Source organism: Echeneis naucrates, chromosome 17, assembly GCF_900963305.1.
Source record: "Echeneis naucrates chromosome 17, fEcheNa1.1, whole genome shotgun sequence".
Classification (NCBI taxonomy): domain Eukaryota; kingdom Metazoa; phylum Chordata; class Actinopteri; order Carangiformes; family Echeneidae; genus Echeneis; species Echeneis naucrates.
Window position 1 is genome coordinate 14,597,758 of NC_042527.1, and position 27,133 is coordinate 14,624,890.

Consider the following 27,133-nt stretch of genomic DNA (forward strand, 5'->3'; position numbering starts at 1 on the left):
TAGCCTCGCAATCATGACAGAGCACCATCTTGTTATTTAGATTATGTGAGATTAGGCCATATCATATTTCAGTCTTTGATAATAAATAGCTCCTCTTCACCACAAGGACGTAATCCTAAATACGACTTATTCAAAACATTATTTAGTGATAGCGTCGTTTACATAATTTTAACATTTCATTTCCGTTCTCGATATAACGACAGTCCCAAAATGTAAGCCATATTTCCCATTTTCTCCTTCTGTCCCCAACACACCACACTCGTGACACCCTGGTGACGTCACCGCTACGCAGGTTCATAATTATATCACGTCGCCGGTCCGACACTTCCTCAAAGAAAGTGCGTTCCTGCGGCTGCTCCGGAAAGCTTCACAGAATATAAGCTCTCCAAAAACACCTCAAGCCGCAGCTCTCTCTTTAAACAGGTGAGAATAAAATCAGCTCACTCTGCTGCATCCAAATGGACGTTTTATCTGCTCGTTGTATTCGCTGTGGAGCCGCTCAGTCTCTGTAGCATGTGGCTTTCGATTTAAATATAAAAGAAACCTTCAGTTTTATTAGTTAGTTGATGTTTCTTCGGCGATGCAGCTTTCCTGGCTGATATTTAGGCCTTTTAATGAGGTCTCCCCTCTGCCCTTCATGTGTAACCTCTGGGCACTGAACCACCAGCAGTGGCTCTGAGCAGACCTACAAACCAGCTTCATACTACATCATGGCTGAATGAGAGATCATGGTATATTTGGTAAACTTTCTTTAACCTCTGCTTCCATTAGTCAGGATGTCTGCCTACGAAGAGAATGAGTCCAAGCTCATGCGAAAAGTGAAGGAGAATCCATTTGTCCCAGCAGGTGAGTACTTATTATGCTATCATGATTACATCATTTAATAATAGGAGGTGTCATTTCATGATTGTCAAACTCTAAAATTCAACCAGAATTGTGTGGGGTTAGTGGAAGTAGTAGAATTGTTTGCACAGTTCTGTTATTAAAGTTACGACTCCTGAGCTGGGTTTCCTTGTGTTTAGCCTTTTAAATGTAGATTGATGTCTTTTTGTTCCCTTGAAGGACTGGCCGGATTCTTTGCCATTGTTGGGTACAAACTAATGAAAATGAAAAGCCGTGGAGACACAAAAATGTCTGTGCACCTGATCCACATGCGTGTGGCTGCCCAAGGCTTTGTGGTTGGAGCCATGACTGTTGGTACGTAGTCTGAAGTAATCTTTCTTTATCCTAGTGACTCATTACATCATATCTCATTTTATATGTGAGTAATAAGATGTGAGCTGCGATTATCACAGGTGTAGTCTAACCTATCCCTGTTTTTTTTGTCTTTAGGAGTTGTGTATTCGATGTACAGAGATTACTTTTCAAAACCCAAAGGAGAAGCAGATGCAATCCAAAAGTGAACATGGCATTGCACACAGCTGTTTTACGTACCTTAATATTGGCTCATATTAAGATGTGTAGTTATTTACAGATGTCAACTTTTATAAGCATCAAATTAGTAGTCCTCCTCTACTGTAAATAGGTATAACTTATTTTGTGATGTAGCTAAAATGAAAGACTGGAGGGTCAAACTATCACTTCTGTTTTGAGAAGATGTATTAATCTCAGTTGCTTTTAGACTGGACACACTCTGTTCAGTTTGAATGCAGCTGGGTTTATATCTATGTAGACAGATGACATAACATAGTTCAGAGTTTGAAAGCCTTTTATTTTGATGAAGATGGCACAAATAAATAAGTAAAAGGATAAGTCTGAAGGTAAAGGCAATTACAAAAGACAAGCAGCTTGGCCATTCACCTTCATTAATATTACCGTCTCAAACCCACTTTATTCTTTTATGTACTGCTTTATGGATATTTTGGTAAATAAAAACAATATTTAAACACCAGGATTTTACTCATCAAAGCAACATTACATTAAGCAATTTAAGTAAAATATCAAGATGACAACTTGGAAGCTGAAAAACGATGAGCCATATTTCTTTTGATTTTGTTGCGATACGCAAGAGCGTCCAAAATTTCAACATAACAGTTCCATATACCTTCCTGAGGCACATAAACCAACTGACACAAAAATATATTATAGCGTTTCAAGTGATCAACTAAAACACATGCCTTGTTATGTTACACAAACCCGAATTTTATATAATGTTCCTAATTACAGAAGGTGTTATTGAATGTCTGCTGCTTTTTCCCCTCTGAAAATAAAACTAAACTGTTATTGTGTGCTCAATTTTTCAACCTAATCTTTTGTAGGGTTTTCCACCAAGTGCTATTTTTAAGTTGACTAATTATAAACAAACTTTCCATCAATGTCTCCTTTTAAGGACTTAAATTATCATAAATATATAGCGGAAACAAACATTTCAATTAAACCTGCAGGTAGAGACTCATGTTACCAAAGTTACTAATCTAGAGTTAGCCCAACTAATCCATCCTCTACCTGTCTGGAAAAGCTTTCTAGATGATTTTGTAGTGTCTGACAATTTTTGACAATTCATCCAAGCGCATCTGTGAGGTCATTTCTGAGAGTCACAATCTCAGTTCTAATTCATGCCAAAGGTTCAGTGGGGTTGATGCCAGGACTCTGTGAGCGCCATTTAAGTTCTTCCACACCAAATTCATCCAACCACGCTTTTGCTGGCCTTGCTTTGTATGCATGCTGGAACAGAAAAAGATCTTCCCTAAACTGTCCCAGTTTTATAAACCTGTGTCAAGGGGATTGGATGACACGGCTGAATTCAATGATTGCATGAAGAAGTGTGTATTAATACTTTTTTTTTTTTTTTACTTGATCAGATCCAGTCTGGCAGTAGACAAAACGTTTTTGATGAGTCTTGGTAAATACTTTGACCAGTCCCAGGCAGTAGTAATGTTGTCCAAAGTTGCAATGAAAATTTGTGTGAGTGTGTCTGTACGGCCGTAAATTTAAGGCTTACCGTTTTTTTTTTCAACACCGATAATTGTGGCCTCCATTTTCAGATGGTAAATGAAAGAGAGGGGAGACCTTTCTCATTCACTCTCTCTGCTCCAACGCTGTTTCCCAGCAAACAGGCAACTTTTGATGGGCACGCTGAAGGTTTTGAAAGTGAACTTGTAGAAAACTGGCAAAAGGTTAAAAAAAAATTCTCTAGACCTTAAAATTATTAGACCGGCGCGAACTGAGGACTTCCAAGTGATGTGTCGTCCGTGAACGATTCGTTTATTTTTTAACTAATCTTTTATGACTGCTCCGCGCATGCGCACCACAGGCTGAGCTTCGTGGGGGAGGGGGTGTTACCTGAGTGTTACCTGTGCGTTAACTGTGTTACATGTTGATTAATAGACAGTAAACTGTTATCGAACCTATACTGAGCTAAGAATCCAACCTTTTTTGTCTTTCCATAAACTGCTCCGCTCCGCACCTTAGCTAGCCCACCTTATGCTAATGTAGATAGCCGCCGACCTACAGCAGCTCCTACGGAAGCCGAGAGAGTTTCCGCCCCCTAGGAGCTCCTGAGCAGCCGGGATCTACTCAGGGCGGCTGGATGACCGTCCGAGACAAGAGGCATAGTCGTAGGCAGCAGCCCGGTCCTCCCCGCTCAGCGACACACCCGCTGAAAAGCCGACTCTGGTGATCGGTGATTCTAATCTGAGGAACGTGAACGACACCAGACTTCCCTCTTGGTCCCGCGAGATTTTGAGAGATTGTCAAAGTCTCTGGAGGCTCGTTGCTATGGATACATTTTGCGTTACTATCGGTCAGCTGCGGTGCCAAACAGTTTCCAGTTTGATTACTGGCTGAACTCAAATAAATGAGAGACAGGTGAGCTTTCCTTTTTTTATACGACCAGAACTCTGTCATAATCTGCTAGATAAGCGTTAGAGCGCGAGTGTTACTCTAGCAACAGTCACTCCCACTGTCATTAATGTAAACCTTATCTTGCTAATTACTCGGAACATGACGACAAACTGCGGATTTTGCTAAGAAACAGTCTGCTACTGTTTACACTTTGCTAAATTGTTGGTGTGGTCTCAAAAGGTAAGATGATGTCACCTTACCCCGCCTCCATGCTCACAAACACAGATGCATATTTAACTAGATCAAACCTTGCCTTGTAGAAATATTTAACAAACCAAGTAACTACAAATGGGCTTCATTCAGCTGAAGCCTAAAATTGTGAGCCTGGGCTCAGTTTTCACACAATCTTTCTTCACAATATTGATGTGCCCGTTTGCAGTAAAAGATCAGTATTTTCTTCTTCTTGTGTATATCATAGATCATGGAGCATGATGATGAATTGAATGACCTGCGCCTTCAGTTTCAAGTCTTACAGAAACAGCAGGAGAGAAGAAAACTTAACAGGAAAAAGGAGAGTGAACTAGATAAGACAAATGACGGTGTTACAGTGGATGATTTGAGTCTGGCAAACAACTTGTCTGCAAATGATAGGTAATCTTACAAAAGATGAATTTAATGTCTAATTTTCTTTTACTTTAGTGGCAACCTAAATTGCTCTGATAACATTTTAGTTAAACAAATGAATAACTTACCAAAATATGTTATGGACTTGAAATGAACTGCCTTGCCTTCAAACAGATTTCTACAGATTGAAAATCAAACTTTGGTTGACAAGCTGAGAGAGCTAAAAGATGAAAATGGTCGGCTCTTCAAACTTCTGAGTGAAAAGGAATTTGAAATTAAACACATAAAGAAGAAAAGAGAAGAGGAACGACTGGCCTTTACTGGTATAATCATATTTAAAGTAATAATTAGGCCTTTTTTCCCCACTGTATTGATGTTCGAGATACATCACAGCTTCAGAACGACTCAGCCACTCCATTTGTTTAGGCACATCAGGTTTGGCAGGGGACGTAGCAGCCACCAAGATTGTTGAGCTGTCTAAGAAAAATAGAGAACTCAACTCTGAAATTGAGACAGAAAAGATGAAGTCAAAGCAAAACAGCAACAGAATCAAAGAGCTGGAGAGAGAGGTAACAACATTGAGTTACATTCATATAATTCATATAATGTGAATTGCTGTTCCAGCATACAACTGCTAATTCTTTCTTTTATCCTGTATTTTACTATGCAGTTTTTATTTCAAATAATCAATATAATGAAAGAATGAATAAATTAATAATTATATTTTACTTCTTACAGCTACAGACTGCTTTTGTTCACTCTCTGTCTGGGCAAAAGATAGACACCAAACCACGGAATAGGTTATCTGAAGACTGTGAGGTGAATGTTTTAGTAGCAGTAGTTGAAATTGATCAAAAGGTTATTTTGATGTCTTCCTAGCTAATGATGGCAACCCAATCTGACTCATTTATCATTTCATCACAAAAGCAGGAAAGCCCATTGGTAAAATCTCTACAAGAAAGATTAGCTGCTGCCCAAATGAAAGTAACCGAGTATCGCAACCAAGTTCAATCCATCAAACAGGAGTTGAAAGTAGCTCAGAAGGTAGCATCTCTTTTTTCTGTCTTAAGTTTAACTGCTAGAGGAGAATACACATATTCTGAGGAATTATCATCAGCAACCTCTGTATTCCACAGTATGATCTGTGCTGCTGCTGTTTCAGGTTTTGATCAGTGAGGTTGGAGAGGAGGTCAACCTTCAGCAATTACTGAGCTGCCCAGGGAGTTTTAGAGGTCGCTCCCAGCAGATACTGGCTCTTCAGGCTCGGGTGTGTGAGACATGAAAGCATAATGCGCTTCTCAAGTTAAGTTAATAAAAGGATTCAATTAAGCGCTCCCACAACGTCACCAAATCCCAACACTGTGCAACAGGTACGGGATCTTGAGAAACAGCTGAACCAGTTCACTCAGCGGAGACAACCAAGTGTCCTGAGCGTAGAGGAAGAGCTTTTGGGCTTGGGGGAACTTCAGAAAACCCCACCTCAAGGCAGAAACCTCAGTTATATCTGTACCATTGAAAAGGAGAAGAGGATGGCGTTTGAGGTGTGTATACTTATTTGTAAATGGGATTTAATCAATTAAAATGCAAATAGTTAATCCACAAAAGCCCTGCTCCTTTTTCACAACTGTATAGAAGATTTCAGTGGACCATGAGGCCCTGCTTAAAGACCATCAGGATGTGAAGAAAAAGCTGGAGGGCTCTCAAGCCAGGAATAAATCTTTATCTGCTGAAATGAAAACTCTGAAAGCCCAAATTTCCATCCTGCTGGAGAAGGGTAAACATGATGATGAGCTTGTGGATGCTTTGCTGGTAAGGTTTAAAATAAAATAAAAATAAAATGTTTACAGTTCTATCAGATTTTATGTGCAGACAACACTGTAGTATTTATTAATTTTATGGTAGCTCTTATGGACCTTAAGCATGTTTGACTACAGTTTAAATCATGATATTATAACCTGAGTAAAGCTTTTCAGCAAGACAAAAACATGTTTTCAGATGAAATATGGGGCAAAGCGTTGATTGTGAACGTTTCAACAGCTGGTTGAGTTAAAATTTCTGAACATGGAGGTAAAAGGCAGAGATTTACTTCATCAATTAAATGCTGTTCTCAGTGATATTAATCAGTCTACCTCTGGCAGAAGCAGCAGACCCAGATGCAGGAAGTGCTGAGACAGCTCAGCCAACAGCAAAATGGACAGGGCAAGGAGAACCAGCAGAGCCCAAGACTCCAGCTGAGTAGTGAGCACTCTAAGCACAACAATCTCATCCAGAAGCTTAAGCAGGTGGTTGCTGAAAAAGAAACTAAAATCAAAGAACTGGAGGACGAAATCCAGCAGCTCTCCCTTAAGGTGAAAAAGGCCAAATGTCATGTTGAACTTTGCATTTCACACCAATTTATTTATAAATAATTTGTCTTTTTCTCATTTTGGTCACTCACTTAAATCCAAAGTCTTCATGTATTTACAACTGTTACAGGAAGATTGTGTGGGAGTACAGTCGAGCCTTGTTAGCAGTTCAGGTGTTTCTCCTGGAGAGGGAGACATTAACAACAGAATAACAACGTCAGGGTATGTGCACAATGGTAATCATGCTGAATGGTTATTTCAGTAAGAATATTGTTAGTTTACTTTAACGGGGTTATTGACATTCATTAAGATGACCGATTATATTTTCACCTCTGCTGCTACCATAACACAGGGTTGTAAGATATATTGTCCGGCAAAACAAGGGTTAAGTATTCATGCTGGCTGATGTTGGACTTGCTGTAATCAGGTTATTGATTTTGTTTGATACCCGAGAGCTTTGTTAGTGTAATCTGCTGGGATTTCTCTTAATACGACTATCAATTTCTCGTTTCCAGTTCAGTTTCTAAATTTGGTCATAAACTGGTGCTGCCTACTGTGAGAAGTAGTGTAGAATTGAAGTAAGTAGACATATTACTTAGTTTATGCCTTTTCATCTACATTGTTTTACATGAAATTAGATTCCACAATGAAAAAAAACAAACAAAAAACTATGTTTTAATATTGCATTTTTTTTGTAGGATTCCTGGTTCTTCAAATTGCCCACAATGTTCAGCTGATGTTAGTGCGCTTATGACACAAAGTAGTGAATACAAAATCCTCTGTGTGGAGAGGGACAGACTACTCGAGCTGGTGAATGTCCTACAGACAAGGTAATAGTTCACACACTGACACAGTTTTTCCTTCCATTTCATGGTCTCCATTATTTCACCATCACTGAAGAAACAAACTTAGAAGTTACTCTTTAACTTTCCATGCGGACAGCATGGCGGCATAGTGGTTAGTGCTGTTGCCCCACAGCAAGGAGGTCATGGATTCAGTTCTGGGGCCTTTCTTTGCATGTTCTCCCAGTGCTTGCATGGGTTTCCTCTGGGTACTCCCATTTCCTCCCACCATCCAAAGACATATTTAGGTTAATAGGTGATTCAATTGCCTGTAGGTGTGAGTGGTTGCTGTTTTCTATATTTTTTTCCATTTGCCAATGCTAACACTTTTGTACATCACACTCATCAAATCACCAAATCACACACCAAATCAATCCAATTAGGCATGAGGGACTATTGGAACACACCTCTATGATACGTAGTGAATTTGTTCTCCATTGCACATCTATTTCAAGATCATAGAGACATCTGAGCACTGCACAGTACTTCTCACTTGTGTTCATTTATTTACTAAAATTTGCATTAACACAAAACAGCCATATATTTTGGTTTTATACACAGTTACCTAGATGTATCAATTTGATAACTGGACTTTTAAGTATTTGGAATTATTCACATATCTAAATCCATCTTAAAAAAAAAAAAAAAAAACCCTCCAGTTTCCATTAAGAGAAACTGCATTATTTAAATTTGAACTCAACCAGAAACCTGTTTTGCTTGAATCTTGCAGAGAAAAAGAGATTAACCAGCGGTGTCTGCAGACTGAGAAAAATTACCAGGAGGAGCGTCGCCAGACAGTGATCCTGCAGCAGGAGCTGGAAAGGAGAAAATTAGATTCAAAGTAAGGACTAAACCTTACCAAGGCCTGAAGAGATATGACGGGATGAAATAACGATGTCAAGCAGATTTTCCTTTTTCACTTTTTGCCATCACAACTCTTGTCGTTCAAGAGCAGCGAATCTTAGCACCAGCACAGCAGGAGTCAACTCCTGGAAGGCTTCATAGGATAACTGGCGGGAGTGGGGGTCCAGCATGTTGATTAGAGTTTTCATTCATAAAAACTTAGTTTTTTTTCCCCCCCAACTTTGAGAAAATGCCTTGAACTTTTTTCAGTTTTGTTTTTCTAGCTATACAAATTTACAATACAGCACACGCTCATCTCTTGGCTGGTCATTTAGCTGGAGGTAACGGGGGCACTGGGAGCATCGCTAAAGAGGCCTCTCTACCATGGCCTGCAGTTCCACAGTGACGTGATGAAACAAGTCAAGCATGTTTTCTCGCAGGCTTTCCGACAGACACTAACCAGAGGAAGTGACTGGTCCCTGTTCAGCCTCACGTCCAGCTGAGCCCTACCTTCTCCTGTCACACATGTCAAACAGAAGCCTCCAGGAAAAACACAATCTCAAGCTTTTTCTCCATCCTAACTCTCAGCCACAGTTTGTGATGGTCCTTTTCTGTGCTTGGGTGAGATCAGTTTAACCTCTTGAGTACCTTGACTAGCAGTGCTTTCAATTTAGCCCTAATGGCATGAGACAAGTGCTCCTGCCGATTACAGAAATGTTTGACGCTGGTAGAATGTCTCCCTATGGTTTCATTTTTGTCTGCTTGCCGTTTTATAAATGTCACTGTCACATTTTATTAAAATCTATTTATTTTCTTCCACTGGCAACCGTAAGTGCAGTGTAGGTATACAGAGCAATAATATCTGTTTTCCAAATATTTTTATAAACAAATTAAACATCCACCTTAATCAATGAAAAGGGATACAAAATCTAAACCAAATGTTTTGAATATATTCAATGTATCCTTCGTGGCTATTACCCTCCTATAATTTTGTGTTTTTTTTGGCTCTGAATAGTTGTACTTAAATGTGTGACAAGCCAATCCAAATAGTAAACACCTCAGTTAAGTTCCCAAAAGGTTCAATATCCCTTTTAAATATTACTGTTAATCATTTCTGACTCAAAACCAGCTGTGTGGGAATAGTGGTTGGAAATTATTGCAGACTTGAGCTGCACAAACCCTCGCTGTAGTCCTCAATACATTCCCCAGAGCGTGTCTCAGATATGTACAGGAGGCTATATGATCTTAAATTCTTGATCCAAATGATGTCTGGATACGCGTAGCCTGATGGGAGTGGCCCCTACGTTCATACTAACATCCGAGTTATTTTCTTCTGATGGAGCCAAACGGATTTCAGCAGACCCCACCCCCCCTCCACATCACGCTTAATTTAAAATCATGGCTGAGTTAGTGTGCTGCTTCAAATACCGCACTATTTCTTCCAGGACCCTGTGGGAGATTGGCATGTCCCCATTGGACTAAGCGAGAAAGTGCCACATGACAAAAATATCAGCATTTGGACATGATGAAGAAAACCTTTATGCTCAAAGTAACAAAAAATGGTTTGTGCTAACAGCTTAGAAGGTGAGGCACTTCTTAATGTAGTACAGCGATGTGTCGGAGGAACTGATGAGATACCATAACCTCTATGGCTTGATGGGTTTTGCCAAATGGCTATCAAATGTAGCAATGTGCGTCAGAAAGGGTGTTGATGGAGCAATTACTTGTCATGGTCCCCAATTGCATCTGCTTCCAAGGCAAATATTTACTTGATAAATTTTTCCTTTCATGATTTCTTTTTAAAAATAATTGCAACAACTTCATATAGAAATGTAGTTAGTGTTTGTGAGTGTGTAGAGCATTTCCCAGAAGATGTAATATCTTTAAACATGTGCCACTTGATAAGAACGAGGCCAATATGTCTAATTTTGGGTTTAAATAAAGTTTACAGTTCAATACTCATTTTACTTAAATATCAACTAGATCATAATGCTGTAACAGACAAATTCAGCTACTCCTGCTGACTTCAGTCATTAGTGAGTGTCATCACTTTGAAATAAATTACACTCAAACAATTTTAATATTGTTGTATGTAGCTGTATTACGCAGAAAGGTGTAGATTTATTCCAAAATGCCCAATAACCCACCAAACCAAACACAAACTTATGTAAACACAGCATACATAAACAGCCTCACCTATTTGTCATTCCAGGTTTGAATGACTCCTTTCTCCATCCTTCTCCTCAGAGGTATTCCCTCGTTCTGGACCAATGCTTCCTGCAGACCATTGACTGCATCCAGAAACTAAAGTAAATAGTGGAGCTGTGAACGCAGAGGTTAAAGTTAGCCATCAGTATATGAGGGATCTGTGAACTTTACTCAGGCCAGAAAACGGTTTGTGCCTCTATGAGTCCATTCATCTCCCAGCACGTCTCATTTACATGTAATGGAAAGAAAATAAACAGTTGAGTCCTAATGTGCCCATTTACAGTAAGTAAAAATTAAACAATGACCTGTTATCTTCATGCCACACTGTGATAAAGCTATGGCAAGCACGTGTTTTTGGGTAGTAAACACATCACATGACATTGAAGTCCAAAAATCAAGTGACAAGTCCCACCAGATCTTCGCTTGTTTCTTTCACCCTTCTTTTGATTTAAAAATGCTGGCTTTGCTTGCAGCTTCCTCCATATTCTTACCCTTCAAGAGCATTACCATGCCATTACTATATATCGTTTTTTTTTTTGGTAATTTTGTGGAATTCAGAAGGTTTAAAAAAAAATAGGCAATATCACTAGGTGGCAGTGTGGTTTATCATGAATATCAACTCATTGGGGAGAGCAACTCTTGATCTGTTTTTTCCCCCAACAGTTTGCGACTTTGTTGTCCAGTGGTCCCCCTAAAACGAAAAACAAGGAAACAGACTTGGACAAAATTGTTGGTACCCTTCTGTTTTTTTTGTTACTGGAACAACTTGAAAGTGACAAGTTTAATAAAAAAAAAAAAAAAAATTTGCTTTACTGAAAATTAAATGAAAATCTGGCATTGCTTTTGAATTGTGGTTCAACAGAATCATATTGAAAACAAACTAATGAAACTGGCTTGGACAAAAATGATGGTACCCTTAATTTAATATTTCTTGCACAACCTTTTGAGGCAATCACTGCATTCAAGCGATTGTTGTAACTCTTAGAGACTTCTGTACCTGCCGACAAGCATTTCAACCTGCTCCTCATGAACAAACTGCTCCAGCTGTCTCAGGTTTGAAGGGTTCCTTCTCCAGTCTGCACGTTTCAGCGCTTTCCACAGCTGTTCAATAGGATTTAGATCAGGGCTCAGAAGGCCACTCCAGAACAGTCCAATGTTTTGCTCTTGCCATTCTTGGGTGTTTTGGGTCATTATCCTGTCAGAGGAGCCATGGCCTGTGACTGAGACCAAGCTTTCTGACACTGGGAAGCACATTTTTGCTCCACAATGCCTTTACATTCTTGAGATTTCATTGTGCACTGCGCAGATTCAAGACACCCAGTGCCAGAAGTGGCAAAGCAGCCCCAGAACATAACCAAGCCCCGTCCGTGTTTCTTTGTACGCGTCATTTTTGCATCTGAACATAGAGCTGATGTGACTTGCCAAAACGCTCCAGTTTTGTCTCATCTTTCCAAAGTACCTTCTCCCAGAAGCTTTGTGGCTTGTCAATATGCAGTTTCTCAAATTCCAGTCTCGCATTTTTATGATTTGCTTTCAACAGTGGAGTCCTTCTCAGTCATCTTCCATTAAGTCCACTTTGGCTCAAACAGCGACAGATGGTGCGATCTGACACTGATGTACTTTGACCTTGGAGTTCACCTCTAATTGCTTTGGAAGTTGTTCTGGGCTCTTTGGTTACCACTTGGATTATCCGTCTCTTCAATTTGTCATCAATTTTCCTCTTGCAGCCACGTCCAGGGAGGTTGGCTGCAGTCCTGTGGACCTCAAACGTCTGAATAATATGCACAGCTGTAGTCACAGGAGCACGAAGCTGCTTGCTTTTACCTGTAAGGCTATGTTCTCCCTCAGACAACGCTCTCCTTCACCTTCCCTTGTCCATGTCCATGTTCAGTGTGGCACACAGCATGACACCTAACAGCACACTGCCTACTTTTCACCCTTTAAATAGGCAGACTGATTTCAAGATTGAAGACACCTGTGATGCTAATTACAGGACACACCTTGGATTAGCATGTCACCAAGGTCAAACTTTTTTTGTTTTCTCGGGGTACCATCATTTTTGTCCAGACCAGATTCATTAGTTTGTTTTTTAAAATGATTCTGATGAACCACAATTCAAAGAGAAATTTAAATATATTATTCTACATATAGGCAGCACAGCGGCATAGTGGTTATTGCTGTTGCCCCACAACAAGAAGGTCGCAGGTTCGGTTCCTGGGGCCTTTCTGCGCGGAGTTTGCGTGTGTTGCATGTGTGGGTTTCCTCCCACCATCATGTTTGGGTTAACTGGCGACTCTAAATTGTCCGTAGGGCTGAGTGTGAGTGGTTGTTGGTCTCTGTGTGTTGGCAGGGTGGGTGATCTCACCCAGTGTGAGCTGGGATGAGCTAACTGATCTGTCACCTAAGGAGCCCCCCCTCCCCGTTGGCAGAACAATCTCTTTACTCAGGATCGAATGGCTTCATGTTCTGTCAAACCTGGAAATTATGAAACACTCCACGTCGCATCAAGCATTCTACCTGACATCTGATAAAAGATAAAAAGGCACATTGTTGTAGCTGAATACCAACTTAACTGTTCATTGTTGCTTTTTCTTTTACACTTCACAAACTACCACAGCTCAGGAAGAAAGACACACACGCTCTGACATCTGCCTTTTGAAAACCATCGCTATCGAAAATACAGCAGAGCTAGAAGTTTGAATCACTAATCCTGCCATGTGTGTCCATCATCACTGATGCAGATATCCTTAATTTTCCATCCTACCTGACACAAAAACACTGATCAGTGTGCCTTGGGTCGGCTTAACAACCTAAAACAGGAGCAATAACGTGAGGGCAAGTCCCTTAACACATACTGACACATTGACGGTGACCTTCTGCTTATGAATATGATCACTGCCAGTGGGAGTTTTACCATCATCTGACAAACAGCAGTATGACATAATCAAAAACACTCATAATGCAGAAGAAACTATCTGTGTACTCTGTATTAATATGACGCTTTGTTTTACAATAATCATATCCACTATTGACTGGGTCCCCTTTGTGGCTCATCATTGTGTCTATAAAGGTTCATTCTGTCGTGAATTATACCGTCCAGGGATGGTGTGTTCATGCAAATATCAGACCTACTACAAAAAAACTAAATAAAAAAATGTTCATTTTCACACTTTCCAGGTGATCCTGAACAGCACTCGTCACATATGAATGTAATTACAGTATATATGCTGCATTCTGAAGAAGAGTTAGTCATTCTTGCTCATGGAACTAGATCCTTAAACGAAAGATTATCAGTCATTTGTATAAAAAAAAAAAGAAAAAAAAGCATATTTTATTAGTATATCTGTCATTTCAAGTCATTCAAGGTGGATGCACTAACACTTCACTTGTCCTCTACCATGTGAAACCAGTTTTTTTTTTTTTTCCTCTTCTTCTTCTATCACACACTACCTCGATGTTCAGCCAGAGGATGAAAATGTCAAACACTCAGTTTGTCCCACTGGAGGAGACCTTTTGACTTCCTGGTACAAGCAGATAAGTTATATGACCTCCAGTGCATCACATTTGAGGATAACTCATTTCTGGAAATTGCCCATGAAGATCAAAGAATATAACAACAAAAAAAAAAAAAAAAAAAAACTAAAACAAAAACAAAAAAGAAAGCTTTTCGCATACACAGATAAAAACCACAGCAGGCTCTTTTATATAGCACGAGTTGGATAAGACATGGCAGCTGGCGGTTTGGTCTGGTGGGTGTGGTGATCGCATTCAACACATCTGACAACAGTCAATCACTGGGTGTCTGACTCACAGTTCTCATTATCAGCAAAATCTTGCAGGATGCTCACATGCATTTTCTATGAACCATCATCAGGGCAGTCATATTCAAGTGTCCTACAGAATGTAAGTGTATTCGCCCCATCACACTCACAATGCATGTTGTCTCAGTTTCCATGGTGATAAATGAAATAGGTTTTACAAGTGTCTACTCCCGCAAAGAAGGTCTCAAAAACAACATATTTCATAACTGCTAATTATAGTTATAAAAAAAAAAAAAAAACCCACAACAAAACAACCTATAAACCCATACAGACCTATAAAAATTCCCCTTTCAAGGATGGCATTTCTGATTAAAGGGCCTTTTATACCTTTTCAGATACATGAGGATGATGATGGAATCGGAAGAAAATTGCCTCTCACTGAAGTATGGTTCAGGCACAGCAGTACAGGTAAACGTTCTGGGAAATAGATGGATCAGACAGATGGTAGTTTGCTGATCAACATTAGCTTCCAAATTAAAACTTTGCTCTTTGCATCAGCCGACTTGTTGGCTGTGGCTCAGCAGAAAGCTCTCGTAGCCCCTCAGTTCATTACCTGTCCAACATTTTTGACATGATGTCCTTTTTACTGTATGTTTGTACAGCTCCAAGTGAGCTCGTACTTGTTCTTCTCTTCAAGGATTGTTTTCTTAAAGTTGTTCTTTTTTTGGGGGTATTTGTCCGTATTTGTGGATTTTTTTTACCTATGAGTAAATCTGCTGTGGTAAAATAAGAAATTTCTTTTAGTTTGATAATAATTCTACCAGGTAAGAGATCACCTGGATTACAGGCAGTCACATATCGCAAAAAGAGAAATCATCAGCCATCTTCTTAAAAAAGCTTTTTGCTGAATGTATTTTATAGGTTCTCCTTTTAATTATTTATTGACCTTTATAATTTTGTAATTGTTGCTCTGTAGCACTTTGAGAGTGCCGAAATGTAAAGGGCAATACAAATAAAATATTATTATTATTTAATTTCTGACTTGAACACAAATGACTGCTGCCAAAGTAATTTCACTCCAAATTTTATTTTGTGTTCAGGCAGGTGGATTGAAATTAGATTCCAGAGCACCATGACTCGTGCTGTTTTGCGACACTAAAGGTACGAGGCTGTGAGAATTTCACACACTCCAGACTGAGGCGATGAAGATGACAACACTCGCAGCCATTTGCTTCCCTGTCCTGCCTAGGCCAATCTCATGGTTAACCGTACTGCCCATCCCCCCACACTGTGTGAAATGCCTGTTCCCAGCAGGATGAGCTGGTTGTAAACTACACCAGGTCTATTAATTAATTAATGTACCCTAACTGCAGGGTTGGCTCCCTCCTCAGTAGTGGAGCGGTTGTCAGCTCGACAGTGTTGCTGAACACTAGTTTGTCTTTGAATCCCTGCAGTGTTTTGGTAGAAAAGGAGAGGAAATAGAGAAGAGCAGAAGACAAGTGTGGCTGGGAGGACACCGTCAGCACCATAGTGACCATAAATCACCCAGGGCCATTGTGGTCCTGTCCAAGCGCCAGCACAGGCAGGCAGATAGGAAGGGGAAGAGGCAGGGAGAGAGGGGGGCTGGGTGGCTGCAAGGAAGAGAGGGCAGAGAATGGTTGGGGATCAGCCTGTATGTCCACCTCAGCTCCTGCCGCGGGGCTGGGGAGCAGTGCTGCTGTCTCAGTGCTTGTCCTCTGTGTTCTCCCAGATCCCGGACCCTGAGGTAAGAGCCTGATGCATCACTGTTTCCTCCACAGGTTTTTCTCAGGAATATTTCGAAGGTTTCTCTGCTGATGCAGGTGCAGGTGCTTTGCTGGAGCTTTATGTGATTCATGATTATTGTTTGGCTGATTTCTTCTCCTTCGTGCATGAGATGTGACTGACCATAACTTGAAACCTGATCTATGACATGGCCTTGCGTGTGTTTTAGCTGGAAACGAGCGGACAAATGAGATGAGTCGAATAAGACGAGTTGTTTCTTTTGTGTGTTTTGGGATGGAAAGAAGAGGCTTACAATGTACGCCATGTTGCAATCTGACTATAAAACTAGAAAGTAAAATCCATGATGTCTTTGTTAAAGCAAGATAATAAAATAATTCGGCTTCTGGACAAAAAGCACTTCCTCGTGGCTTTCTGCTAACTGAGCAAAACAATCCTTTGTTATGTTGGAGCGATTGTATGTTACAAGGAATCGATGAGAACCAAGCAGCCCTGACATCACAGAAAAACTGCCTGTCGTATCCTGTTGAATGCTGAAAAATGTGTAATGTGTAATTCTGTAGGTTATGTTTCTGTATACAGTTATATGTGTGCACTCATTCACTGAGCTTTGCCCTTCAGCAAACTACTGAGCTTGTTATAGACTGTCAGAGAAAGTGCGAGAAACTTCCAGAGACAGTCTCCGTGTGACTGCTGGTATGATGCACACAGAGCCTCCAAAACTGGAAAATTCAACCTCAAAGCTGGTGACAGAAGTGTCCCACTAAATAAATGCTCTGGGCTTCATCTGTAGGCTCGTTTGGTAAAACATCCAGAGCAATAACAGTGAAAGAAATGAATCATTGCAGTTGTTCATTGCAATCTCAGTTAAGTTAGATTTCTCACATTTTAGATGAATCCCTGGAGGATCGTCTCAAATGAACAAAACAGTTAGTTGAGAAGCAAGCACACAACTAAATATACCCACAAAACAGCCAACTCCACGACAAACAAAAATATGCAATCGGCGTGGTGCAACACAAGGTAACTTCAGGCCATTGTGATTCTGTGTTTATTTTGTTTGTTCCAAACAGAAACTTGAGCTTTGTTGCCACTAATCCCACCACATAAAATGTCTCTTGTGAGGGAAGGGCTCAGCTTTACATAATAACTCTTGATGCAAAAAAAAAAAAAAAAAGAAGTTATTATTTAAGAGCGTGCTAAATAAGCTCATCGAGGCGAATCTGACTGTGGACGTTGCAAAACGAAAACAAACAAAAAACTGTCTTAATTCATTCAGAGTATTTTCTTTGCAAACTTTTATGACTTCTCCAGTGGAAAAAACAGTAAATTGGTCCTGAAGACAGTTTGTATTATTGTATTGCCATGATAATTTTTGGAAAAGTTTTAGGATGTAATGAACAGAACGCCAACCAATCTCATTGGTTTATGAGACTCTCTTTACAAACTCAAAGAAATATTTTCATTTACTGTCTTGGAGAATTAATATGCTTTGGTTATCCATTATAATGAAACTCTTGCTCAAAATGAAACCATAAAATCCTATTTGTTTACAATATTTTCGCTCATTTTTAACCAGGCAAGCTCATTTATTCCTTGTTTCTCATCTCCTCTATAGTCTCAATCTGCCCTTGGTGTTCACCGCATTACCGCTCTTATACAATTTTTCCTTCTCACCTTATAATTTTGTTATCAATATACTCATCTAATGTAATAACTGTCCATTTTCTGATCCATTGCTTCTTGCTGAATGGCCCTGAGGTGTAGAGTTTCCAAAACAACCTTGTATGATCCAATCAAATGATCAATACTCAGTAGACGCGGAGAAATTCATCAGTTCTTCAGGAAACTGATGCTCAGCTGTCTGACCCAAGGCCCATTAATCAAACGTAAGATACACGCGTGTATTTGTTTTGGCTCCTACTTACTATTCACTGAAATTCATGCAGCGGAAAACATAGGCGGCTAAGTTGATTGTGAAGGTCCAGTGAGCATGTAGGCAAGTTATGAAGACCTGCTCTGGCAGCGTACTCTTAAGCTGGTCTGGTTTGTCGAAAGGGAAACATTCACATGCAGATGGGGGCCGAGAAACCCACAGGTCATGGTGGGTGTTTATTCAGCAGCTAAAGACATTTTCACACAGGCCTAGTGTGGTCTTTTTTTTTTTGTTTGTTTTTTTTGTTTTTTAGTTTTGCCCATTGTTAAAAAAAAATAATAGAAAAAATATCAACATATCCTTTTATAGTCGGCTTTGTGGTTTGCTCCCTGGGTGTTCAGTTTGCCGGGAAATTAATGTCAGTTCGGTTTAATTTTAGCCATCTGAATAAGTAGGAAGCATAACAAATAAAATGCACATGTCTACTGTAGATGTATACATGTAGATAGGCTGCATTGAGAGAAGACTGAATATCCGCCTGTGTGGCATTTATTTGATGAGGCGGTGATTGGGAACTCCACACCTATTTGGAGACTTGTTTAAATATCCAAATTGTGTTAATATATGACTGAAATATACACAGTATATTAAATTCAAAGCTGACTTATCATTAATAAAGACATGATGAAAAAACTCCCAGCAATGACTTCATGTCTTCATTGCCAAAGTTTAAAGTACCAAACAGAAAACGGTGTATAGTCCTCGGAGATGTGACATTTTGAGTTGCTTGTTCGATCGTGAAGTTTGCTGTGCACAGCAAAAACTGTACAGGTTTATTTATGCCATGCGGATACTTAAAAGGTTTTCTTTCTTCTTTTCCTCACAGCTTTTACCCACAGAGCCACCAAAGAAGCCTGACCCCGTGACCTCTGAGACCGTTGTTTTCTGGGGGCTGCGGTTATGGCAGGTCATCGGCATCTTTGCAGTGTTTGTCTTGGCAGTCGGTCAGTATATCTCAGGAAGTCAACGTGAACTCACCCTTGAAATCGACATTGATAATGAATGAGAAATAAGCACAGGCCAAAGATTTCAATGTATGCAATTACTGATGCACAGTATGATTATAACGAAGCACAATGTTATTCGTTTCGATGGGACTGATAATACGTCAGTAAACGAGGGTCATTTCTGTGACGTGAGTCATCCAAACAACAGTAACTTTAAGAAGCACCTGATATGAAACATTATCACAAGAGACAGACTTACAAATCTTCAATACAGTGAGAACTGTTTGTTTAAAATTAAATTACAAAAAGCTATTTTGCAATGCAACCAACTGCTGTCTGTTGCAAACTAATAAACAACATAAAAGGTGCTAACTACGCTGACCTTCATGTTTTCCAGCTGCTGATTCTGGTGCACATTAGAACCTTTTCTTTTTTGAGTCCTGGTCCTAGTGAGGCTCAAACATGTTGTGTTCCTTCTGCTGACCGTTAAGTGACAAGCTAACAACAACAACAACAAAAAAAACAGCCAACAAGAAAACAACATATTGTTCTTTTTGGATTTAACTGAGCCCCTCCAATGTTTCCTCCAGTAAACATTCTGAACAGCTCTGCTGTCTCAACATGAATTTCTTCTCCTTTTCATTTTATAGATCTTCCCCTTAGAATCAATTAGGTTTAATGTGCTTGCTGAGTGTTTTTGAGATTTTGGCTTTCATATAGCAAAACCGAAAGAGTTTTATATTTTAATTGAGATGACTCCAAACATGCATACCACAAACAAACAAACCACCAAAAAACAAACCCACATAATGTTAAGAGATTATAGAGAATAAAAATATGTGGATCATAAAATTTGGATTGAAGTCATTGAAGGCCTTCCACTCTGAATGTTGGTTATTAAGAGACACTATATAAAAAAAGAAAAATATAATATAGAAGAATATGAGCAAAATGTTTTGACGTTATAAAAGAAAATATCCAAAGAATTTGGTGAAATGCAAAATGACAAAATGGATGTGCAAAGTTGTGCGGTGGCAGAGAGTGAGTCTGTGAGAGTGCAGTGTGTGCGTTTGTCTGATCCTTGTATGGTAAAGTCAGTGCATTAGGGCTGTTGATCTGTTTCATATCCTCAATCTGGAGAGTGCACGCCGTGTGGACGTCCTGCAGAGGAGTGATATTTTTGGCAGTCTTCACCGCTCTCTGCCGGCCTTTGTGGACTATGACCGTGGTCACATAACACACAGGCACAGCAAGATGAAATTGTTGAAGCTGCAGAGAATAATGGTGAAGTTTTTTTTCTTTTTTTTTTTTTTTCTTAGAAAGTATGTTTCTTTCCCAGTGGGGAGATGCAGCATGTCCAGATGAGGTAATCACTGATGTGGACAGACATGAATTTATAGCTGCTGACTTTCTCCACATCAGACTGCGGGGCTGTCAGCAGTTTGTCATGTGTGTGCTGAGAGAGTGGTTGTTGTTGTCGTTGTTGTTGTCACACCACATCTCTGGTGTGCACAGCTTTTTTCCCCCGCAGTGATCAGACAAATGAGTCATGTGGTGTGGAGAAAATTTCAAGACGTTATTGTAATTGTCTATACTCAGACACAGCGCTTTCAACCTAATGCTAACGTTAGTATGCCAACTTTCTAACAAGGCCAATGCTAACATGCAGAGTTGCACCATATTAGTTTAGCACGTTAGGACATAAAATGAACAAATCTGCCATTAGTTTCACTTTAGCATTTTTTGCACAGTTTTACCTAAAGCAAGAATTTTGAAGAAGACTCTTCTTCTTAGAACCATTAAATGACAATATTACATTTTTGCTCAAATGATCAAGTGAAAAATATGATCTGTTTATGTGATAAAAATCAGGGATCCCCAAATTCTAAAATAGCACTTTGTCCAATAGCTGGCTAAGTGGTGGACGGACTGACCAACCAGCTAGTTGACCAACAGACTACCAAATCACTGTATTGAGGTCAAGGCAGGAATCTTAGATACAGGTAGGTTCAAATTTGGATGACAAAAAGCTAAACTATGATGACTAAGATGTTGAAAATAGTAACAGGTTAATGCAACTCGCTGCATTGTGTGTCTTTTGTCCTTTTCACCCTCAGTAATCACTCTGTGTTGTATATTCAAATGCCGAATCCCGAGAACCAAAAAGGAAATCGAGGCACGGCACGCTCAGCGGCAGGCCGCCAAGAAATACGCCAACACATTAGAGACAGTGCCACCCCTGAATGAGCTGACGGAGATCCCAGGATGTAAGTACATCTTTGACATTCTAATTATATTAAATTAGTAATAATAAGTGCCACCACCTCTCGCTCTGATGTCAAATGTGGTCTTTTCCTGGAATGGCCTGCTTTGTTTTCCTTGTGCCGCTATTTTCTTTAATTCTCAGGTTGAGGCTACACTGAGCAATGTCAAAACGCTGCTGACTGCAAATGAGAAAACTGTTTTAGCATTCGGACACTGAAGTCCCGTGGCATCAATGAGCTGCTCATTATGCTGCTATAGTTGGGTCTGTGATTGCTGGATTTGGGTCTCCGCGTACAGGAAGAAGAGAGTATTTAAAATTGAAACTCATTTCTTATTTTTAAATACAGTATTGCAGGACTTCTCTGCTGCAGTCCCACTTTGGGACTAAGACAGCTGTCATTTTAAATCGTGCCTTTGTGTGTCTTGTGTAACAATGTTTCAATCATTGTTTTAATGGTGACAGTAAAGAATTCTTAGTCTTTCTTTTGACTTCCCCAAAACGTTTCGTACTCTGTGATATTTCCTTTCTTTCTGTTTACTGCTTTCTTTATACTAAATGTTCTCTTCTCTTCTTTTCTCTTCCTGCTTTTTTTCCCAGCTACCTCAGACGCCCCGACTGTACAGACAGTCTCTGAGCAGATCCAACCTCAGAGTGCTAACAGCAGCCAGCTCTCAGTAGTCAGGGTCAGCGAGGAGCCCCAAAGCTCTGTCAGTTTGCCTGAGTCGGGATAAAGTCTTTTTTCTCCCCATCCTCTCCAAGACACACTTCTTGACTAAGTGACTTTTTAAAAAAAAAAAGTATTCATAGCAGTCACTTCTGTGAAATTTGCCCTCATATCAGTGTGCCATTAGTCCATCTGGTCTTCCCTTGCTATTAGAATGAAATCCAAGCAAATAAAAAGACATCTTTCATTTTGTTGCTTGAAATTTATAACCAGAAAATTGAGCACAATTTTAAAAGTAATTGTGAGTCATCGACTCCAGAGATGCCGTGTGGCATAGAAAATGTTACTATGGCTTTGTTTTTGCCTTATCTAGGGCAGCTGGACTTTCTATAGACTTCATACTTTTTCTATTTTGAGAGGCTCTGCTTTTTCTCGATGCCTAGATGTTTTTAATGGAAATGTACCCATTTTGTTTCAGGCAGATGTAGCAAATGATTTTGATAACTGCAGTTGCTGGAACGTTAAGTAATGCACGCAGCATGTCTATCTGTTCTCTGTGTTTGCCTTTCCCTCACCTGTCTGCTTTCGCTCCTGCAATGAACTTTGACTAATCCTTCACACTCTACTTTGCTCTAAATTAAATATGATTGTGGACCTCAGCGCTGGTTTCATCTGTGGCTCAACATTCTCGTTCTTACTTCTCTCTGGTGTGCGGCCTTGTCCCTGTCCAAGCCAGCTGCTTTTTCCAGGTACGGACCGACTTCTTCATCGTCTCATTCCGCTGGATGCTATATCATGCAGCTGTGTGCACAAATGCAGTCATTGGTTCTTGAGAAATTAATTATGGAAGAGAGAGAATCGAGCTATCAATAATTTCTTCTTGCATGAGAATTGCGTTGAATAAGATCTGCGTTTGGGCCAAAAAGAAAAATGCTACTGTGGCGAGAACACCCGTATCTGTTCAGTCTCCAGAGTTGGCACAGACGGCTGATCTATTTTGCATCAGCGTAAATCCCCTTTCGTGACAATTAAACCAATCAACAGTGTGGCCTGGAGAGAGGCTGCAGGGGCTGCACTGACTGCAGCTATGATAAAGAGAGGACGAGCGTGTTTATTTCTGAATGCCACACAAACCAGACTGTAGCCCATGCTGAATTTCAGGGTTAACTGAGGAGGAGGAAGAAAAATGGAAGCAAACATGCAAATTGCTGCCTTTCTGCAGTGATGTCATGTTTGGTGTGCGGTGAGATGTAACGTGCAATAATCATCTCTCAAACCTTAAGACCACAGAGAGCGAGTGCTGTTCAATGCAAAGCAGCATTCACCCTCAAATATATTTCAAATTTCCTTGAATATTAGGGTTTGATAATGCAGGGAAAAGGAAGAAAAAAAAAAAAAAGACAAAATAATCTTGCACAGAAAAAAAACAAAACACCACTATGCTCACTGTTATCTCATGAATGTGTGCATGAATACATTTTTCAGACGTAACAGCAGCTTGTCAAAGGCACTTCAGGGATAGAATAATAGGTTTTTGTTTCGTAAACCGTCTCTTTAAACTGTTATAAGCTTTTGCACAATGAAAATATCTGACATTCCTCTATTAACCACTTCTCTAACCTCCCATTTACACTTACTTGTTAAACAGTTTAAAGCATCCAGGATAAAATACGAGAACAAGTTTCCAGTTTCACAGCCAATATCTGCCTGACTCCGTGAGAACGAAAAGGCAAGAGGGAAAAATGGTAGTCTTTATGTCGCCTCCATCACAAGCACTCAAACAAATTCAACAAAACTTAGCTGCTGAAAGGAAACTGCCTTAACTCGCATTGGGAGTTCAAACCAGTCCTGATTCTTCTATTGCGCAAAGTGCATAATTTAAAGTGGCTGAAAATGGAAATGTGTCAATGCCACCAAACTCTTTCAGCTATTGTAACAACTTTAAACACATTTCTCAGGCACGAGTCTCCTCATAGGAAAAAGGTTCACAGCATGACGACTGCTGAGTGACGGACTTGCGAAAAAGGAATTTGGTTTTGTTACAGATGGACAGCTTTGTTCCTCAGAATGAAAACAAACATTTAATAAAGCTGACAAGGCTATTGATATTGGTGTTTCTGCAGATACTGAACTGTCACTTTTTTTTAGAAATGCCAGAAATCACTGTGGCCTAAAAAAATAAATAAAACACATACCAACTGTATCTACAGCAAAGCTTTGATATTTAGTGATAGTGTGAGGGTGAAGAGCTTTTGTAACGAACAACGTTAACCTTCAACTATTACACTATTGTGCACGGTGTGCAGACAAGAGATCAAAAAGTCGCCATCCCTCCGAGTTTGTAGTTACTATGTCTGACTTACGTCTTACGACTTACGACTTACGTTTAAAAGCTGACATTTAATCAAACCTGCTTGGTTAAACCATCACCAGTTCTGGCTTTATTCTGATGCCACTGATGAATTCTCAGTTATCTGTACAAGAAACATAAAAAAGAAAAAAGAAAGCGCGTATAAGTGGAGTTAAACCACTCAAGGAGAAGTGTGGACAATTTCACAACTCAGCCAGAACAAACAAACAAAAAAAAAAAGTCTTCACAAACATCTTGATGGTTCATTGACTATTTTAAGTCCACTGGATTCACTCAATAGATAAAACAGAAGCAAAATCCTTTCAATAGTTCTGACATTTACGCTGTCATTTGCCCTCTTGACCTTTGTGCATCCAGTGTCTGCAGCTCTAATGCAAATGTTTACCTTGTTACTGCGAAAAACAGAGAGATCCATCTCTCTAAATTATTTAAATTGGGTACTTTAACTCGAACATGATTGAATGTGATTTAAAAGGCTGCAGTGTTTTAGGTTAAATGTGTCCAAGCACTTGATGGTTCAAAAGCTACACACGGCGCCAATCTCTTAGTTTGTCCTGTTCATATTTTGGGCCACTATTTTTATACATCAATCTGGTCTGGCCATAATCACGTCAGCAAAAATGGGAAAACAGTCATTGAGAATTTAAAGTAATTTATATTAAAATATTTTAAATCGCTTTCTATCCACATATTAAAAGGTTGAAATTAACAATAATACATTTTTAAAAAAGAATAAAAATAATGCCTCTGTCTGAAGATTACAACTTCTATAACTGAAGGTTTCCCAGCAGGTCATAGTTTGGGCCACTTCCTGGACAGGCTGATGATCATCTCATCTAACACTGTGTCAGAAGGTTAATTATTTAATCCCTAGCTGTTTTTCAGACATTAGTTGCAGTTTCTCACCAGGTTTGCACAGATGTTGGTCTGGATTTTGGTCCACTCCTCTTTGCAGATCTTCAAGGTTCAGAGGTTGTAGCCCAAAATGTTCCGATGCGTGTCCCTCACTAACCCTAACCCCCCCCTCCCCAGCTGAGAAACACCCCCAAAGCATCAGGTTTCCACCTTCATGCTTCACAGTGGAGATGGTGTTCTTGGGGTTATACTCTAAGTTGATGCTTAATCGCTCTTCTTTGGTCTCATCTGACCACATCACCTTCTCCCAAGCCTCCTCTGGATCATCCAGGTGTTCTTTAGCAAACTTCAGATGGGTCTGTACACGTTCCCTCTTCAGCAGGATTTTAACCCTTCACGATACAGTGCGTTACTGACAGTTCTCTTCGTGACTGTGAAGGTCAGGTCATTAACAAGCGCTTCCTGTGTTGTACCGGGCCGACCCCTGACCTTTCTCACGATCAGGAGAGATCTCGCGTGGAGCCCCAGACTGAGGCAGACTGGCTGTGACTTTGTGTTTCTTCCATTTTCTAATAATTGCTCCAACAGCTCCAACTCCCCCTCAAGCTTCTTGCTTATTTTCTTGTAGCCCATCCCAGCAATCCTGTCCCTGATGTCCTTAGACAGCTCCCTTGTCTTGCCCATGCTGGAAACGCTGGAATCGGACTGATTGTGTGGGCAGGTGTCTCATACGGCTACATAACGACGTAACCAGTTGACACAGGTGTTTTGGGTAATGAGTTGAGATTAGGAGTGCTTCTTAATGGAAAACTAACTGCTCTGTTGGAGCCAGAATTGCTGGTTGGTAGGGGATCAAATACTAATTTCATTCAGAAAAATAAAATTTATATGATCTTGTTATTCAGGATTTATTTTTATAGTTTTTTTTTTTTTGTGATATTCTGTCCATCAGCGTTAAAATGATTACGACTCTACACAGTTCTGGGATCAAATAATTATTGCTCTCACCGTAGCTGTTCACGTTATTAAGTATTGTATTGTATTGACCAAAACCCCTCTTCATTAGTCAATACACACAGAAACCTCTGTTTAACATTTCTTACTCAGACAGCTCTGCAAACAATCCCATTAAAAGAAGAAATGGAGCGTGCTTATTAGAGCAGATAAAAACAGATGTGCCTTCATTACGTGCAACCTACTTAGCCTGAATTTCTGTAGGGTTCATTTCTTCCAGTTACCGCTGAGGCAGGACCCTGAAGATACCTGATGTCCCTTTGACCTTGTTTCATGTATTTCACTTTTTTTTTTTTTTTTCCTTCCCAGCTGCAAAAGCAGAAGAAAAGGAGGAGGTGACGACAGTCTCCGGGAAAATGGACGGTGATAAAGGAGGGAAGAAAACCAAGGAGGTCAAAAAAGAGGGCAAAGTTGCCAAAGAAGGAAAAGGAGATGAAAACGATGCATCAACAAAGAAAAAGGGCGACAAAGGCGAAAAGGGAGCAGCCAAGAAAGACAATGGAGAAGGAAAGGCAAAGAAACCCGGTGAGAAGAGAGACCAAGGGGAAAAAGGAGAGAAAGGAGGCAAATCAGGAGCTAAAGGAGGAGCCAAGAAAGCTCAGAAGTGAACTGAAAAGTCATATTTTTCACAACTTTTCACACTTTTTTCTAAAAATGACATTTGTATGATATTTAGATTAAAGATAAACCTTATATATGAGAAAATGCAGTATTTGTATTTTTCCACATCAAACTGATGAAAGTTGCATAAAATAATAATAAAAAAATCCCAAAATATGAGTACAATAAAATTATAGATTTATTGACTTATTCACAATTCACTGATGAACATCAGAAACCAGAACACACTTTTGTATTTGAGTCCATGTTTACACTGATACCTACAACATGCCCATACATCACCACAGAGTGA

General features: G+C 39.8%; 3 protein-coding genes across 5 annotated transcripts; all 3 read left to right on the forward strand.

Moving 5' to 3' along the window:
• The first annotated feature begins 289 nt into the window (after positions 1 to 289).
• Positions 290 to 1,894, forward strand: higd1a (HIG1 hypoxia inducible domain family, member 1A). 2 transcript variants are annotated; one of them, XM_029525332.1, is made up of 4 exons: positions 290 to 423; positions 772 to 846; positions 1,063 to 1,197; positions 1,333 to 1,894. In XM_029525332.1, exons 2-4 carry the CDS (start codon positions 777 to 779, stop codon positions 1,401 to 1,403), a joined length of 276 nt encoding a protein of 91 aa, XP_029381192.1. In that variant the 5' UTR covers positions 290 to 423; positions 772 to 776; the 3' UTR covers positions 1,404 to 1,894. The 2 variants fall into 2 exon arrangements, with proteins under 2 accessions (XP_029381192.1, XP_029381193.1); XM_029525333.1 differs by having other exon boundaries at positions 325 to 423; positions 776 to 846.
• Positions 1,895 to 3,511: 1,617 nt separating this feature from the next.
• ccdc13 (coiled-coil domain containing 13) lies at positions 3,512 to 9,332 on the forward strand. 2 transcript variants are annotated; one of them, XM_029525329.1, is made up of 14 exons: positions 3,512 to 3,807; positions 4,262 to 4,434; positions 4,582 to 4,730; positions 4,834 to 4,976; positions 5,146 to 5,226; positions 5,335 to 5,451; positions 5,570 to 5,674; positions 5,778 to 5,948; positions 6,040 to 6,216; positions 6,546 to 6,755; positions 6,883 to 6,974; positions 7,268 to 7,330; positions 7,451 to 7,582; positions 8,325 to 9,332. In XM_029525329.1, exons 2-14 carry the CDS (start codon positions 4,265 to 4,267, stop codon positions 8,437 to 8,439), a joined length of 1,725 nt encoding a protein of 574 aa, XP_029381189.1. In that variant the 5' UTR covers positions 3,512 to 3,807; positions 4,262 to 4,264; the 3' UTR covers positions 8,440 to 9,332. The 2 variants fall into 2 exon arrangements, with proteins under 2 accessions (XP_029381189.1, XP_029381190.1); XM_029525330.1 differs by having other exon boundaries at positions 5,338 to 5,451.
• A 6,725-nt stretch (positions 9,333 to 16,057) lies between these two features.
• On the forward strand, positions 16,058 to 26,868 carry tmie (transmembrane inner ear). The gene is made up of 4 exons (XM_029525526.1): positions 16,058 to 16,171; positions 18,930 to 19,047; positions 21,168 to 21,317; positions 26,530 to 26,868. The coding sequence occupies exons 1-4, from the start codon at positions 16,061 to 16,063 to the stop codon at positions 26,826 to 26,828; spliced, it is 678 nt and encodes a 225-aa protein (XP_029381386.1). The 5' UTR covers positions 16,058 to 16,060; the 3' UTR covers positions 26,829 to 26,868.
• Positions 26,869 to 27,133: the final 265 nt, after the last annotated feature.